This window comes from Etheostoma spectabile, chromosome 21 (assembly GCF_008692095.1).
Source record: "Etheostoma spectabile isolate EspeVRDwgs_2016 chromosome 21, UIUC_Espe_1.0, whole genome shotgun sequence".
Taxonomy (NCBI): domain Eukaryota; kingdom Metazoa; phylum Chordata; class Actinopteri; order Perciformes; family Percidae; genus Etheostoma; species Etheostoma spectabile.
Window position 1 is genome coordinate 22,738,405 of NC_045753.1, and position 17,778 is coordinate 22,756,182.

The 17,778-nt window shown below is 45.2% G+C and overlaps 1 protein-coding gene across 3 annotated transcripts in view; it reads left to right on the top strand.

The window, feature by feature from the left end:
- The window catches only part of bahcc1b (BAH domain and coiled-coil containing 1b), a 64,301-nt gene extending 46,529 nt beyond the window's left edge, over positions 1-17,772 (top strand). For 2 of the 3 annotated variants that reach the window (XM_032502053.1, XM_032502052.1), the window contains exons 13-28: positions 432-568; positions 847-951; positions 3,615-3,693; positions 3,853-4,039; positions 4,171-4,338; positions 5,338-5,505; positions 5,966-6,210; positions 8,065-8,224; positions 8,404-8,521; positions 9,066-9,141; positions 9,265-9,373; positions 9,466-9,582; positions 12,082-12,219; positions 12,963-14,398; positions 15,322-15,558; positions 16,101-17,772. In XM_032502053.1, the coding sequence (XP_032357944.1) occupies positions 432-568; positions 847-951; positions 3,615-3,693; positions 3,853-4,039; positions 4,171-4,338; positions 5,338-5,505; positions 5,966-6,210; positions 8,065-8,224; positions 8,404-8,521; positions 9,066-9,141; positions 9,265-9,373; positions 9,466-9,582; positions 12,082-12,219; positions 12,963-14,398; positions 15,322-15,558; positions 16,101-16,310 (3,690 nt within the window). In that variant the 3' untranslated portion in view covers positions 16,311-17,772. The remainder of the gene's footprint in view (positions 1-431; positions 569-846; positions 952-3,614; positions 3,694-3,852; positions 4,040-4,170; positions 4,339-5,337; positions 5,506-5,965; positions 6,211-8,064; positions 8,225-8,403; positions 8,522-9,065; positions 9,142-9,264; positions 9,374-9,465; positions 9,583-12,081; positions 12,220-12,962; positions 14,399-15,321; positions 15,559-16,100) is intronic. The other variant, XM_032502054.1, reaches the window with a different exon arrangement.
- The last annotated feature ends 6 nt before the right edge of the window (positions 17,773-17,778 follow it).

The window sequence follows — 17,778 nt, forward strand, 5'->3', positions numbered from 1 at the left end:
TATATATTTCTATGGTTAAATCTTGCAGTTTTGTGCAGAAATATGTCCACAAAATGATATTTCAATTAGCCAGAAATGTTTTAAAAGTTCCATAATCAGTGAAATTGATGCGAGACTATATGAACACCTGATGTGGGGTGGATCAAAATGTTCTTGTAAAAGTCCCAGAAATAAAGCTGGTTACAGAAAATCTATATTTAATATATTTGGTGTTAATTTAAACAAAAAATGTATATCATTAATTTTTTTAGTAGGAATTGTCCACACATCCGATCATCAAGCTGCCAAAACACAAGCTGGCTATACTTCACATATCCAATGACTGATGAACTCAGTTTGTGTTCAGCATTGAAATTCCCCTACTTTGTGTGTGTGTGTGTGTGTGTGTGTGTGTGTGTGTGTGTGTGTGTGTGTGTGTGTGTGTGTGTCAGGTGGGCCCAGTGAAGGGCTCCATGGAGACGATGGGAGGGGAGGAGCTGGCCATGCGTGTCCAGCTGGCTGAGCTACAGCGCCGCTACAAAGAGAAACAGAGAGAACTGGCCAAGCTACAGAGGAAACACGACCACCAGTGAGCAGAGACAACACACACACACACACACACACACGCACTCACACTTTTTTGTCTTTATTGAGCCATGCATTCCAACATTCACATTTCTGCTGTTATGCTGCATCCACCTGTTTTATCAGAACTTGCTGCCTGCTCTTACCTTATGCAGTTTGACCTGTAGCCGATACAAGTTTCCTCCTGATTTCTCCTGCTGTCTGGGCTGCATATTTGATCTCTCTCTCTCTCTCTCTCTCTCTCTCTTACTCTCCTCCTCCTTCTTGTCTTCCTCTCTGCAGGAAAGAGGAGACATGTCGTAGCCCTGCCCGCCGGGGGCCCGGCCGCCCTCGCAAGCGCAAGTCCACCCCCGGCCCAGCTGCTGCAGAGAGCTCCAAAAGACTCAGGTCAGTTCTCTGATATTGCGTCAGTATAATCAGTGTGATTGGCAAGCCCAGCTCATTCATCCTGATTTCTGTTTGTGTTCCTAGTGAAAGGCACGCTTGATTTTTCAAGAAGTTCTTCTTTAGCTGAATTGATTCAAATGCTCTATAGCTGATGATTTGCTTGATTGGGCACTGGAAGGGGCTGCTCGCACACACACCCTCACACACACGCACTCACACAATGTGTTATGTGATGGGATTTGTGAGCTGGTTGTGATTTTAAATGAGAGAAGGTAATGGAGATGAGACCTTCATTAATCATCATTAATCACTTTTAATCATATTTATCACTTGCATTGATTATGTCCTGATTCCCTGTGAACCTCGAGCATATATTAATACAGCCGGACAAAGTCCCGATGTACAGTTATTACAGTGATAAACGACTCAACACCCCCCCCCCCACCCCCACCTGCTGCAACACACAACCACACATTCTTCAACACCTTCAACACGCACGCTTTCATGCTGACACACATCCCCGTGCATTGCTGGAGACACACACTCGCGCACACACACACAGCCAGTGTTCAACACACATAATGATAAATGTGTTTTCTCATGCTGCCCCACCTCTGTTAGCATGTGCACCCCTCGCCTTGATAAAATGATTAGAGAAACTCAGGGTTTGTCACGGTTACCATGATTAGAAAGCGCTAATGAAAGTGACAATGAAAGGCTTTAGTCATACGTACTGGTACAACACAAACACACACACACACACACACACACACACACACACACACACACACACACAACTTGTTTAATTGGTAGCGCTGGCTGCTACGTGCCTGAGCAGCATTTCTGTTGTTATTATAAAGCAATGTATCATTTGTTTGCGCTTTCATCTCCTCTAAAGAGTTGTGGGTTGAAATGAAACAGCGAGAGAGTGAGAGATAGAGAGGTGTTGTAATGTTTCTAGATCCCTCTTAGTACACACGTACAGTAAATGGCCAAAATTATGTGGACATCTGAGCATCTTTATGTGATTGTTGAACACGTCATTTCCAACCAGAGGAATGAATACACTGCTATTAACAGCCTCCATTCCTTTCGGTAGGCTTTTCATCAATAACCCGCCTGCCAGACTTTGTTCCCTTTCAGCCACAGGGACATTACTGAGATTGGCCACTTCTGTCAGACAGAAAAGGCCGGGGCATGCTCGAAACAAACACAATGTGTCATCCAACCACATCTTAAGACAAAAGTGTTTTATAGCAGTTCTGAACAGCCACACTTTTGAAGGTGAGATAAAAAAAAAAAGAAGGCTGCTTTCATAGAATGGGCCAAGACACGATAATCGTTCAAATATGGATAACAGCGCACACTCAAAGACATGAAGGTTAATTCCTCCCCTCTGCTCATCTGGCCAGTCGCTGCACAAAGTGGGCCTTATTGTTGTATTCTCAGTTTTAGAAAGTTACAGAAATTGTCAGATCACAATTCCAGCTTCTGAAAGGTGTGGGGGGAGGTGGTTTCAGCCGCTGTTCAATGATCCGAAAAGCACTGCGTTTAAAGCATTCTGACGCCTTGTGGCCTGACCGACAGACAGCATTCCAATTCATCCAAAAGGTGTTGGATGGAGTCGGGGTCAGGGCTCTGTGTAAGCCTGCCAAGTCCATCTGTTGCTACAAAGTTTGGAGTACGCTGTTGTCTAAAATATCATTGAATGCTGCAGTATTAAGATTTCCCTTAACTGTACATAAGGGCCCTAATCCAAACCATGAAAACATACACACATTTTTTGCCACATATAGTGAACAGAATGTAGATTCACTCTAATCTTACCATTGGTGAGGCTGTGACATGATGTGAACTTTGGGGCTTAAAGCTCAGAGAGGTCAAGGTGGGGGGGGGGATATTTTTTTAGTTAGAAGGATCTTTTCCTCTCCTCCTCTCCTCTCCTCTCCTGGGAGCGGAGATGCTGAGAGCTACACCTTCCCTCTGTGGGAATATAGGATTCACCTGCCTCAGACACCAGCTGCTAACAGAGAGTGTGTGAGTGTGTGTGCTTGGCTGCCTCTGGTGTGAGAGAGCATGTATACAATGAAGGAATGACAGACAGAGAGAGAGAGAGCGTAAGAGAGAGGGGGAGAGAGAGACAGAGAGAGGAAGGGAGGAGTAGTGTTCAATAGAGGTTAGTGTTTATCGATCGAGCCCTGAAGCTCCGGTCAACGGACAGACTCCCCCGAGACTGCTTCATCTCTCTCTCTCTCGCTCTCTCTCTCTCTCTCTCTCTCTCTCTCTCTGACTCTCTCTGACTCTCTCTGTCTCTTTCCCTTCCCCCTCAACCATTCTCCTCCCTCTGTCTCTCAGTCTCTTCTCCACTCTCCTTCACACCAGATAATTGTTATCCTTTCATGTGGTGATTCAGCAGAGTTTCATATTCGCACGGCCGCTGAATATTTCTGTGTTTGCCGTCAAACTGCGCAGACAGTCGGCAGAGCCTGTCTCTTACCACGGAAGAGTGGGGGAGAGAGTGACACAATGAATGAACCCAATCGAGGAGAGCAGAGAGGCAGAAAAGCAGGGAAAAAATGTGTGATCAGATTGATTCTGAGATCTGTTTTATATAAGATACATTGTCATTTAAGTGCATCCCTGCTGCGTTTTTATGATTCCAGAGCCGGGCTGAATTTACTAGAGGAAAAAGCCCGGAAGAAAATGTCCAATCACGGCTTCAACAGCCTCAGCTCTGCACAGGTGGGTCTCTCTCTGTGGCCTCTTCTGATTCATCCATACACACACACACTGACAACCACTTCCTGCTGCCAACGTTTTTTTTTTCTCTCCCTTTCCTGGATATTTCAATTAGCTGGAGGAAATGAGTCAATAATAAGCTTTTCCGCTCCCTGTCTACAGATGAAAGCTCGCTGTAAGCACAGAGGTCGGCCCAGCGCCCTGAGCTCCAGGCTGGCCAGGCGGGTGACCCAGCTGAAGCAGAAGGCTGCGGCCCAGCGTGGTGCACCATCGGCAGGCATGATGCACTGCAGAGGGACCCATGGTGAGCAAGGCGCCTCCAAAAGTCACTGCAGACAAGGAAGAAAAGGTGGGTGCAAAGGGAGCATATATATATATATATATATATATATATATATATAAACATATACCTATAGACACTTGTTGTCCATTAAGTCACACACGAAAACTAAACTCTCCCTCCTGCTGTTTTTCCATCAGACCTGCAGCAGGACTGGGCAGCTGGTCAGACTATGAAGAGGAAGAGGGGTCGTAAGCCCAAAGCGCTGATGGGCATCAACACAAACAGAGCACACCACAAGAACGACCGGATCTTCCAGAAACAGGAAGTCAGGGAAGAGAGGAGTGACAGCGAGAGCTCAGAGCGTGGTGAGTTACAGTGCAGGTCACACACACACAAGTATGAGTCAGAAACAGTGCTGATTTGGCTGATGGCTCAAAGAACACAGAGCAGACATGGTAAGATATTTTGTGCGTGTATGCACACGTGAAGCGTCTGAGAGTGAGATGTCTGCCGTCATCAGGGGGCCCTACTCTCACTTCACAGCTCGTCTGTCACTCCGTTAAAACCGTTAACGACTTGCCACAGGCATGCAACACAGCCACCTCTGCCCTCAATGCTATACGGTAACGTGAGCTCACTCCGGCCCCGTTCAGAATCTCACACCTCCGGTCTTACCCTCGAGTCCTCACTTCCCCAACCTCGTGAAAATGCCCTCCTCAGAGGCTCGAGTTGAGGAGAAACAATCACGCTCTTTGTGACTTTTAAGAAATCTTCCTCATAAGAGAGGACGGTTTGACATAAAACTAACAAAACTTAAGGAAAATGCTAAAATGACTAACTGACCTTGTGGCCTTGATGGCAAAGAGACGTAGTTGTTGAATGTTTATGTGAGTGCGTCAGTGTTTGTGTGTGACCGAGGCAAAGTGTTGATGAGAACGTCATGTAAGTGACAAGTGTGTCAGAGATGTGTCGACACCCGACACGACCCCCTTCAGTCAGCGACACACACAGCTGCCAATAACAATTTGTGTGTATCCCAGTTTGTGTGTGCGCTGCATATGTGCATGTGTATGTCAACATTTGCTTCCTGTCACTGCAGTTAACTCCAAGCTGCGCATTAGTTAGCAGTTAGTGCAGCTTGGAGTTAACATGTGACGAAATATCTCACCTAAAACCCCTCCGAGAAAAGTTGGATCAAACATTCACCATCAGTCAATGGCAAAATTTCAGCTCATATGACTTTTGTAATTGCGTGCATTTTGAACTGAGCTATAGATGCTAGAGGAATATTGAAAGCTTGCTGTCAATACATTTAGATCACTTGAAGCTTCCTGGCTGATCATATTGATGTTGTGATTCCACAGAGGAGGAGGACGGCAGCTACGAGAGCGAAGGTGGAGCCGGTGACATCAAGATTAGCTCATCCTCTAAAGAAGCTCCTGCAAACCCTGCCGGGATTGTGTCTTTTTCATCGCAGTCCTTCAAGCTCCAAGCAAACCAGAAAGCCAGGAGTAAGACACTAGGGCCTCCCGGTGAGACCCGCTGTCACCCTGTAACTTTGTGACTTTTACTTTTTGACTTGAAGTGAAGCATATAACATGATTTTCTTAGGGTTTAATGAACTCTTTGTCTGTTTTAGTTTCGAAAAGTAAAAAAAATTCTAAATGGATAAACTTGGAAATGTATGGCAGTGCAGCTAAAAAGAAGGTTGATTTCAGGTTGCACCCAACCAACTAGCTTTATTCTAAAATTAGAACTATTAGTGATGATTACTATGATGGCCAAGCAATTACAGGAAGTCTTTGTTCATTACTTTATGTAGACCCATCCAATGTGATCAGAGAATTGGGTCAGATGTGTTATGTGGCCTCCAAGAAAAGAAAAACCTTCTTCCCTTAAACAACATCTTTGACTATATCTTATCTGATATTAGATAGATATTGATGTTTATTGACCAGCACTAAGTTCTAATGATGTCCCCTTCACCCTCAGGCACAGGAAGTATGCCCAGTGCAGATCAGAGGAGAGAGCCCAGAAGGCAGAGCCTCCCTAACACAGAAAGGGGACATCCAGACCACCAGGGGACCAAAAGAGCGTCTCTGCCCAGCTGGGGTGCGTCGTCATTTGGCTGCAGCTTTGGGGACAGCCGGGAGAACCATGGAGCTCTGACAGAGGCAAACAGGGCCAGCAAGGAAGGCATGAGGAAGAGCTCATCGGGGCAGGGCATTCTGGGAAAGGTGAAGAGCAGTGGTTTGGGTGGTGACTTGTAACCTTGCTGTGACACAGCAATATTTTACGTTTGCCAGTGACAAGTATTCAACTGAATAAATTACTCCCTGACAGCAGAGATTTATGACTCTGCTCTGTCACCTTTACACTCTCAAAACTTTGCATCTTGGATTTCCCTCCTCAGCTGCTTCAACTGCGCACTTCTGTGTGAATGATCAGGGGGACTTTACAGAATTGAGTTACAGTGGGAAAATGGCACTTTTAGGTTACTAAAACATTCACAGAACATATTCTGTCTATTGGAGCTAAATTATAAGGACAATCAACAACATTTAGAGTTTATATCTAATGTTTTAATGCTCTTCTACCACATCCCTTTAAGGGGGACAGAAGCCGGGGGCATGCTGGTATTTTGTTCCCCCAGATCATTCACACAGAAGTGCATGGGAAATGAGAACTGAGAATGGAAAGGTGAGATGCAATTGCCAAATTTAGAGGTGTGAACTGGCAGGTTATATGATGAGTATTACGATAAATTACTGCTGTCACAGAAATTACTCTTGAAATGAGTTAATGAGCAAAAAGGGATTATGGTGTTTTTTGTGTAACAAACCCGACGGTGGTCAGGACGGGTTAGGTGAAGTTCAGATAGACTGGGAGTGTGAGAAGAAAAAAAGTGACTCAGAGACGGTCCTCCACTCCCTTAGGCCTTCTGGTGCATGCGACTAAACGTTGAGAAAAAGAGAAGCAAGGAGGATCTTTCAGGAAAGACCTCGCCTCACGTTCGCTCCTTTTTTGTTGAAGTGAGCCGCATCCTGCCAGGAAGTTTGATTAAAACTAACCTACCGATAACTTTGACTCAGGGTTAGCGTCAGCTGTAAATCAGTCACTTTATCAAATATACTATTTGCTCTTGTGATAGGTGTGTTTGCATGCCTGTCTGCAGTGTTAACACACCGCTGGCCTGTATTTGTGCTGGCAGCTGTTGCAGAGACACCCGCATTCATTTTAATGAGAGATGCCCCGAGGTTGCCTTAGTCTTTGACTCATTGTGAGGGAATGTCCAAAAACACATAACTCCAAACCAAACAGTGAAGTATAAAGATAATCATTGGCCATAACGCTACACATACTCATGCCTGCATGCACACACACACACACACACACATACACCAGCAGTACAAAAGGGAAATAATCACCCATGCCCTCTGGTGACGAAACTTCTGTCACTTAAAATATATGATCTCCTGATGTGGAAAACTCCAAGAAACAACACACACACATTGCACGCCATCTCTCTTGCATTGCATATTATTATTGCATTTTATGGTATTTTCTTTTGAAAGCCTAAATACAAGCAGAAACCTGTTGGGCAAGCTGACTATCTATCATCAGTCATCTGACTAGTCTAAACTGGTCTGGAGATTGTGTGTGTATGTGTGTTTGTGTTTGTGTGTGTGTGTGTTCAAATGTGATGGTGAGAAAGCAAATTAGGGTTCAAGCTTCTATATTAGCAGGCGTCCATCTTGCTGAAGTGTCCTTAAGCAATACACTGAAGTAAGTACCAGTGTACCAGTTGAAGAGCTGCAGTTATTACTGACTCTGACCTCTGACCTTTGAGTTAACGGTGGCAAGTGAGAAAGAGAAAATCCTGCCGGCTTCATCAAAGCGTCACTTTACAAGACACATGGCTGCCTGTGGTTGCTTTTAACTGACAAAATCACCGCATCAGCCTGGAAAATACGTTATTTTTTACCTGCAAATCCTGTTTACTTTAGATTAATTTTGGCATATAATGAAAGCATGAATTGTACCATATCCTGTTTTCTGTCCACTGATGTCACATCCTGTTTCCCGTCCAGGCCAAGGGCCGCGCAGTAAGCCGTCTCCTGCAGAGCTTTGCAGCTGACGACGGCTTTCGGTTGGATGAGGAAAGCAGCTTCTCCGAGGGCGAGGAGGAGGAAGAGGAAGAGGAGTTAAAGTTGCTCCATCTCCCTCCTAACATGCCTTGCAGAATACCCGGTAGGCATAAACAGTGACACATCATATATAATTATACACACACATGTGGTGAAGGTTTTAAAAGCCCCTTCTTTATCACTTCACATAGCAATTATTCATCACACTCACACATGCATAAGCATATCTCACACTTTATCTTCTCCATTCATCCATCTTCCTACCACGCCCTCCCTCCGCAGCCCTGCCAAACTGTGTGTTGAGTAAAGAGATGTTGGTGGATGGCCTGAAGATCCTGATTTCCAAGGAGGATGAGCTGCTGTATGCTGCCTGTGTCCAAACTCTGGACCTGCCTGACATGTAAGGCCCTGCTTCCCAGCTGACTCACCCCAGATACAAACCAACTCATCTAAAAACAAATCAGAGGAATCACCAGAGTGACTCTTTCACACGGCAACTGCAAATGTATGACCACTGTTTATTCCATCATCTATTGATCCCACTATACGAGAAGCATCCAAATCTGGGTGGATAACCACCTCGGCTTAACAATTTCCCGGGGGAAACCCTAGAGTTAAGTACTAAAAAGACATATTGAGACAAGAGATTTACATAAGAGTTGAAACCTTAGATAAGCGCTGGTTAAATGCATGACAGCTGTGGGAATCTTGACAAACAAGAAGTCTAGACAACTACAAAGTCAAGACACACACCAGTGGCAGCCAACACAGCTGCCAGGGGGAAAAAAATCGGAGCACTCGTGACAAAAACCCTGTTTTGAAAAAGACAACCTTAAAATCAAACAACAAAAATTAAATAATAAGATAAAGAGAAAAGAGAAAAGTTTGGTTCTTGAGGAATTTTATTCTTCATTCTTTTCGCTTTCCTTTTTTTCTCCTCTTAGATTCAGTGTTGTCATCGAAGGGGAACGAGGAAATCGCCCCCGGATCTACTCGCTGGAGCAGCTACTACAGGAAGCAGTAAGTGTCCATCTAAAAGCTTACTTTTGCATCCCTTACATTGTGTGGGTAGTTGTGCGGTGCTGGGCAACTTGAACTAAAACCTCCAGACAAGCCATACAGATAACTTTGCGATGTTTCCAGGTGTTAGACGTGCGGCCCCAGAGCGAGGCCATCCTGACTGCAGGGACCCGAGTGTGCGCCTACTGGAGCGAGCGCTCTCGCTGTCTTTACCCCGGATACGTCCATCGAGGTGAGCGAGACGCACAGACAACCCCACTCCACGAACACACACTGGTGCGTTCCCAGCAACTCATGTCCCCCGTCCTATGTGTTGTGCTTTAGGAGGTCCAGGTGAGGAGGAGAAGGAGGGTAGCGTCATGGTGGAGTTTGATGATGGAGACAGAGGAAGGATCTCCCTCGCAAACATCAGGCTTCTGCCCCCGGGATACCAAATCTGCTGTGAGTGTGGCTTTGAAAAGAAGGATGGAAAAAAAAAAAGAATGAAAAAATAAGGCATGGGCACAGGCAGGCAGACCCAGAAATGGCCCTATCCTTGAGTATAAAAAGCTTACAAGCACTAGACTCAAATATGCCATTTGCCAGGGCCGGAATGGGGCCACTTTTCAGCCCGGGAGTTTTAGGCCCAAGACTTTTTCCATGGTGGTGGAAATTGGATAAATGAAGCAACAGTTCAGCTCTTACTATCCTGTAGTTTTTTATTAATACTATGGTTCAACAAACAATGTAAAGGTTAAAAAAATTAAGTCACTTAAGCTGAGAAGTTAACAAGAATATTCCACTATTCCAAAAGCATAGGTTGATAAATAAAACAAAAGCAGAAAGAAATAAAGCTATATGTACTGTCATATACTGCTCTTTCTTACATGAAATAACTTTAATTCATATTGTTCATTCTGGTATTCTCTCCACCTGTCCACCGCCGTCATGGCAAATTCCGGGCTCATCATTTTCTGCAGGGGACTGGCTTATCTATCTGTTGTTCAGAAACTACAAAAAATAATTAAGAAGTCATTTTACTGCATTCACAGATCAAGCTTGAGTTTTGTTATTAATATTTGCAATATATTTGCAAAGTCTATGAATCACCATATATTGGGTGATACAAAAAGGTTAATATTTTAATAAAACTTAATGTTTTGCTTACAAATAGGTTAACAATGCTACAACGATATTAGCCGAATAATTACGTTGCTAGTGCTACTCATTAGGCCTGGGCTATATCTCTCTTTGCCACATGGGTTTGTCCTCTTGATAATAAATCGGTAATCTTGGCGCATTTGGCAGCATCCTCCTCCGATGCCTCTTCGTGTATCGGTGCAGTAGAGCCGACCCAGCAGTCGGTAGCCTATCTGAGAAAACTTTTGGGGAAAAGACGGGCTATGGACTCACCCAACTAGAACTCCCTCACATGGTACAACCCGTGCAGAGGCTGCGGAACGTGTGTAAAAGATGTAGAAGACTAACGTGACAAATGTAAAAAAGGAAAAAGGAGAAAAAAAAATCCTCAACCGGCCCAAAAGGGAAGCGGTCCATTGGGAATTCTCCCAATTTTCTCAAGTACCCACCCCGGGCCATCCTCTACTTTGGTAAACATGAACAGGCTATGAGAGCAAACTCAGTGGCTGAGTAATAAGGTCATTGGCTTTTGGAAGGAGGTGAGAGCTCTGAAAAGGGCTGATACATTGCTTCCGTGTGCCATAGAGGTGGTGTCTGGAGCTGATGATATAGCTGAGCTGTGGAGGCAACATTACTCTGCCTTATATAACTGTGTTAAAAGTGACCCTTACAAAGTGACAAATATTGTCAACAGTAATCCAGAGATAATCACCTTCAGTAAAGTCTGCCAGGCAGTAGCACAGCTATCTGATAAGAAAACAAGTGGGTCACTCCACATCACAGCAGAGCACCTTAGGTTTGTTAGCCCAAAGGTGGCAGTACTGCTTGCCATTTGCTTTTCTGGATTCATGACCCATGACCTGCTGCCGGAACCTATGTTGTCTGTTACTCTTGCGCCTGTAATCAAGGACAAAGCTGGCATGGTTGGGAGTTTAGATAATTATAGGCCAACAGCCCTAGACAGTGGGATTGACTAGATGCAAAACCAGCTGTATGAATGGTAGCACCTTGGTTAATCATTTCATGTATGCTGATGATCTGGCAATTTTCTCTCCCAGCAATGCTGGTTTTCAGCAGCTACTAAATATCTGCTCTGAATATGGAGTGAAATATCATGTGTTGTATAATGCCAAAAAGAGTGTTGTCTTGATATGTAGGCCAAAAGTGGACAAAGATCTTTGTTTTCCAGACTTTTTTCTGTCAGGACAAGTGATGAGTGTCAGTGATAAAATTAAATATCTGGGTCATTACATAACAGATCAGTTATCTGATGACGAGGATACAGGCGGCGTGGCATACTCAACATGAGCACAGATGATGCAAAATTAGTCTGTTTAAAGCATATTGCACTCCTTTGTATACTGCTCTGTTATGGACTAAGTTTTAAAAGGAAAGCATGCAGAAGCTTAAGGTTGCTTATAATGACTCTATGAGGATACTGCTCAACAAATCCAGGTGCTCTAGTGGAAGTGACCTGTAAGGCAGGGGTCAGCACCTTCCAGGCATTATTGAGGAGTCTTATCTATAAATTCATTTGACGCCTGAACGTCTCCTAGAACAGCATTGTTATGCCACTGGCAACTCCTAGGTTTAGTGTCATTCATTCAATACCAATCAGTACTATGGAAACACTAGTATAAGTGTCTTTGATAGAAATGCAGTATTGTTGTTTCTTTTGTTTTTATTTATCTGTACATGTATATGTTTATCTTTCTTTTTTGAATGTATGGTGTATGTCATGTCTGTGTCTTCTGAATGGACCTTGAGTCTGGCGATAAAGTTAATGATGAAACTCCCCATTTAACAATTCTTCTCTGTTAGGTGCGGAACCTTCTCCAGCACTTCTGATCTCATCTGGTCACCGCGGCAGGCAAAGCTCCACCCACGAGAGGAAAGACACACCCACAGATAAACCAGCCAATGACGAGCCTGCAGGAAGGCCCCAAGAGAAAAGACCAGGTGAGGGCGAAGGGAACACACATCCTCTATCCTTGTAATTGTTTGATACTCCTTCAACAAACACATAAACCTTGTGTAAAGATTTGTACATTTAGAAGGTAGAATTTTTAATCAACATTACAAAGTCATCTTTAGTTTAATATGTGTAGGAAAGAATGGTTATCCATTTCAAAAGACAGTCTGCGGAATCAAGACAACAACATTTTAATATACAGTATATGTTTCCTGAGAAGTACTGGTCCGACTAGTCAATGCACTCACAGACACACAGCCCTTCAGGCCGCACTAAAATTCCCCAAACAAGGCCTCATTTACAGTTCCAACTGCCAAATAATTATCAGATGCCTCCGAGTCAGAGGACAGTACTGAGTGGAGATTTATAATCCGAAAGACTAGTTAATGAAATTCCTTGTTTGCCGCCTCTCTTTTAAACTCAACATGACCACATTAATCATGCTTTTAGGAGGTGTCATCAGTGTGTTTTGTGTAGTTAAGCAACAAACATGAAACTTATCACAAACTCCGGTTGACAACAAAGCTGGATAGACAGACAGGTTTACCAGGTTTGTTGTAATTTGTGTAATGGATATGTCGAAACTTACCTGGCTCAGTGGAGATCAAAGCGATAAAGAGATTAAGTTTCTCAAAAGCTCTTAGTTCCACAATTATCTCAGTCTGCTCTTAAGACCTGTCAGTTTATATTGATTATAACTCCTCTCTGTTGCCGGCTTTTTTTTTTTCAGTTGGCAGACCGAAGAAAGTCCACTCAGTGCCTAAGACTGCCAGCATGCCGACATCAGTAACAGACACTGTAACCAAAGGCAACGCTTCCTTGTTGAACTGGTCCGCCCCCAGGAAGAGACCGCCAGTTGACTTCTTCCTCTTCAATGGGACGTCTCGTAAGACCCAGAGGAGGATTCGAGAACGGGACTTCGGGCTGTTTCATCGGCCCACCTCCCACCTTCTTGCACCCCCAATGCCTATCAAAGGCATCTTTGGCTCCCCTTTTGAAGGGGACTCATTCAGTAGCATCGCTAACAGCTTCTCTACTTTTAGAAGCGGTGGAAGCTCTGGAGCCGGGCGGCCGGTCGCCACCGTAGCTTCCACTGGGGCCCGGGAGTCCTCGGCCTCTGCTTGCTCCTCAGCTGTCACCATGGCAACGGCAGGTGGAAGCAGGAAGCCAGTGAGCGACCGGGACAGGAAACAGTTCCTGGTGAAGCTTGACCATGAAGGAGTGACTTCTCCCAAAACAAAGAACGGCAAGGCCCTGCTTCGACTTGGGGGCAGTGGAGGAAAGGGAGGCAAGAGTCTTGCCTCAGCAGGAGCACCGCTGCGATACATCCACCCTGCCCAGCTGGTGAAGGATGGCAAGAAGGGAGGGGAAAGAGATGGCACTGGGGTGCATTCTGAGCCTATTGTAAAAGGCAACCCACCTCTGAGAAATGACCTTCAGTCAGCAGGTCTTGGAGTCCAAGGTGGGGATTACAATTTGGACTACCCGAGTGACTGCCCCAGCTCTTACTCTGAGCTGGATGAGGATGATGGTCAGGATGCTGAAGCACCAAGAAGAAGTACAGCAGATACGTCCCACCGCAGCGGGCGTTTTCTCTCCCGTCTCTCCGCCTGCTTCTCCTCATCTTCCTCATCCTCTTCCTCCTCCGGCTCCATCTCCTCCTCGTCCCTCTGTTCCTCAGACGACTCGTCCTACTCCTCCGACGAAGAGTCCTCCTCTGTGCTGCTGCGCCGCGCACTGCTCCAGCAGGACAAACACAAGCACAGGCAGAACATGACCTCCGACCTCCTGAGCCCTGACCCTACCGCCTCCAGCTCCTCTCCCTCGGCCCCAGCCCCGGGTCACGGCTATGTGGCTAAAGCCGGCATGGCCGTCCCGGGGTCAAAGGTGAGGGCCGACAGAACAGAAGACAGGAAGGACTTCATATCAAAAGGTGGGATGGTGGGTAACAGTAGCACAGCTAAGAACCAGCTAAAGAGGAAAGAAGGAATTTTGAGCAGCCACCATCATAGGCAAGGCAGTCCTGGGAGCCAGCAGCCCAAACCTGGCTCCAAGGACCTGACAACAGCTAAGAGGCAGCGGATGTCTTCCCCTGAGCCTCTGTCTAACATGGCTCCCCTTCTGCCTGGACGGCAGCTCTGGAAATGGTCCGGCAACCCCACACAGGTAGGACACTTTGGGTTGCATTTTAACATTTTTTTGTTTCCGTATCCAAGATGTTGAAGAGTTTGTTTTTGTTTTTTTTCTTTTTTTTGTGTGCAAATATTCTAAATGAATAAATATTCTAGTCACTGTACTGCAGAACGTACGAGTATCTGGGATTTCTTGTGATTAAATCCCATTCCACTGAAATAGTGTTTTCTCATAATCACGCGTTATTATCTTGGTTAGGCTGTTCAAAACTCTTGTCCTGGGTATCAGTAACCTACCCCACCTCACAGCTTAAGTAGGTTACTGATTGTTGTTGCAGTTTCTGCCGTGTCACACCTTGATGACATACAGTAAATGCAATGTTTAAATATGATTTCTCTTTGCAGTGCTTGTTCTGCCTCAATCTTTCAATGCCTGTACATATTGGCAACACTATGAGGCGTACTCTCTGAATTTGTTATCCCAGCTATTAAGTCACGATCCAGATGATAACAAAACCAAACAGTTTGAGGAGCCACTGCCACTCTTAGCTTCCATTCTTTACAAAGCAAACAGCGCGGCATCTGTCGACTGAGATGTGCAGCTTAAGAAGAAGCTAAAGGTGTGCACATGCCCAAACAAATTAAAATATGGAGCAGAAATGAAGGTGTGCTACTCATGTTATGGTTACTGTGATCATAATTTCTACATGAGTTTCAGTACTCGGGCCTTTAGGTTAAGAATGAGTTTTTGGTGTGCTAGGAAACATACTCATGTAACTCAATAGCATGATTTGTTTTATGAATGGTGTGAGGTATGATGTTTTGGCTTGGAAAGACATATTAAATCTTTGGTACAGTAGACTGATCTTATTTAATTTCTGAAATGAGACTTGTGGTGAAATAAACCCTCCACACTGAATAAATCGACTGACAATTTTTACTCTGCTTCCCCGACAGAGGAGAGGTCTGAAGGGTAAAGCCCGCAAGCTTTTCTACAAGGCCATCGTGAGGGGCAAGGAGACAGTGCATGTCGGCGACTGTGCTGTGTTCCTGTCACCGGGCCGGCCCCAGCTGCCCTACGTGGGCAGAGTGGAGAGCCTCTGGGAGTCGTGGAGCTCCAGCATGGTGGTCAGGGTCAAGTGGTTCTACCACCCGGAGGAGACTCGCCTGGGGAGGCGACACCGCGACGGCAAGGTAAAGGCCAGGCAGTGCAAGTAGAATTTCTAAAACAGGAATGGTCAAAGTTACAGTCCGTGACATTTTCATATACATATATTACCTCTTTGCTTCTTTTTTATTCCCTGTTCCCATCTGATATGAATGGTTGAACATCCACTTAATTCATGAAAACTGTTACCATTCGTAGTTCTAAATATTCAGTGCGAGGTGGGTCTTTTTCAGCCAAAATCTCTGCCGCACAGAAAGTCATGCATTTAACGTTTCTGGCAACAGCAATAGTGGTTTGTTTGGAATAAATAGAAAAGGAGCTGGGTAGTTAGCATAAGCAGCAAGATCCACTGTGGCTGAGCATCCATAAAAGATCACCGTTTGTAGAAACTCAAACATCATCATAAGAAAACCCACGCTTAAAGACACAACATTTATGGCATGTGTGGGAAGTGAAGAGTGAAAGCTGCACCAAAAATGTTGCTAAACAAAAACAACAATCTCACCACATTTTTAAGCTGGAATCTAGCTTGCTGATTTATCAACCATTCTTTCTGTCTCTTTGCTAGAATGCCTTGTATCAGTCGAGCCACGAGGACGAGAACGACGTGCAGACCATCTCCCATCGCTGCATGGTGGTCAGCAGGGCCGAGTATGACCACCTGATGTGTGAGCGTAAGCCCGGCAGCGCTGCCGACGACCTCTTCTACCTGGCCGGAACCTATGAACCGACCACGGGCCAGCTGATCAGCGCTGATGGCATGGCCATTGTGTCCTAGCACCACCAGCTAGAGAGAAATCCAAATATTCAACCTGAACTCTGGAGTTGACTGCTTCCAGGACGGCCCTTCAGAACGGAGCTGGGGACAGAGGGGAACCAAGACAAAGAGTCCGGGCTCTGCGTATTGATCTGTCCCTTGTAAGAGAAGGAGCTAGCCCACTGGATGAGGCCCAACAGTACTGGCACTTAGAGGAGCCTGGTGTGTTCTGGGGAAAAGTCTGATCCATGTCAGATTTAACCTCTTTATCCGATGTGGACTGAAACTCCTTGTCACAGCGGGAGTCTACAGCTTTCCCTGTGGCTGAAATAACAGAGTATCTCGTCCCTCCGACAAGATTACTGCAACAAAAGAACAGGAACCAAGGACGTGAGCACTGGAGTACAGTCGCATGGATATTCTATGGAGGAAGGGTGTCAGACTTGGCTTTCTGAAACAAAGACTCAGAGAGCGGGAGAGACTGTATGGTAAGGAGAGACTTACTGTAAACCACACTGGTTTAGAGGGTTTTTAATGGTCTTATACTGGTAGTTTGACGATGACAACGTGATTGGGAGATTCCCAACAGGACCAAAAAACACTGTAGTTCGGACTTTGTGTGTAAGTGTGTGTATGTCTGTGTGTGTGTGTGTGTGTGTGTGTGTGTGTGTGTGTGTTTGCAGAGTGGCTGCGATGACCCTGTTTGGCATTTAATGAGCTCCAAGTAAATAGTGCTTTAGCGTGCACGTGTGTTTGTACTGTACGTGTGGTCATGCACGCGCACGCCCGCGCTCATCAAGCAGGGATGACGTCGTGACACACCGTCAGTACGTCTCTAACACTCGAAATGATTTCTTCTCCTGTCAAGCCATACACGTCAATACCTCTCGCTCGTATCCTCCTACTCATGTGCAAAGACACATATACAGGAAGTTGGATTGTTTATTTGAAATGTGCATGCATGGTGGTGTGCGTGTGTGTGTGTGTGTGTGTGTGTGTTGTATGGTGTGTGTGTGTGTGTTTTTGTGTGTGTGTGTGCGCGTTTGCGCTTTGTACAGCGTCATGTATAATATAACATGTTGTAAATAGTATACATTTATATTTGTTTCTTGTTTTTTTTGCTGTTTTCTTTTGCAGAGAAGATTATTTTATTTAGATTTTTTTAGGGTGTGTGTGGGAGCGGGTCGGGGCGGGGGGGGGGGGGGGGGTCTGACAGAGGGAGGAGCTCGGGTTAGTTTCCTTCTTTCTCAATGCACTGAACAGGATTGTTGGAGGTTTGGATCGGGGGTCAAACTGTACAACTGATGTGAAGACTTTGTGGTTGTTTCCCTGCTTTAGGCAAAGGGCGGACATGTAGAAAGGGTGTTTGGAAAATGTTTTATAAGGAAATCAGAAAAAGGCTCTTTTTAAACGTGTCCATTTTTTTTCCTCTTTATTTACTCTGTTGGGTTTAAAATTTGCATTTCCTGTTGGGAGCTCCTTTTTTTTT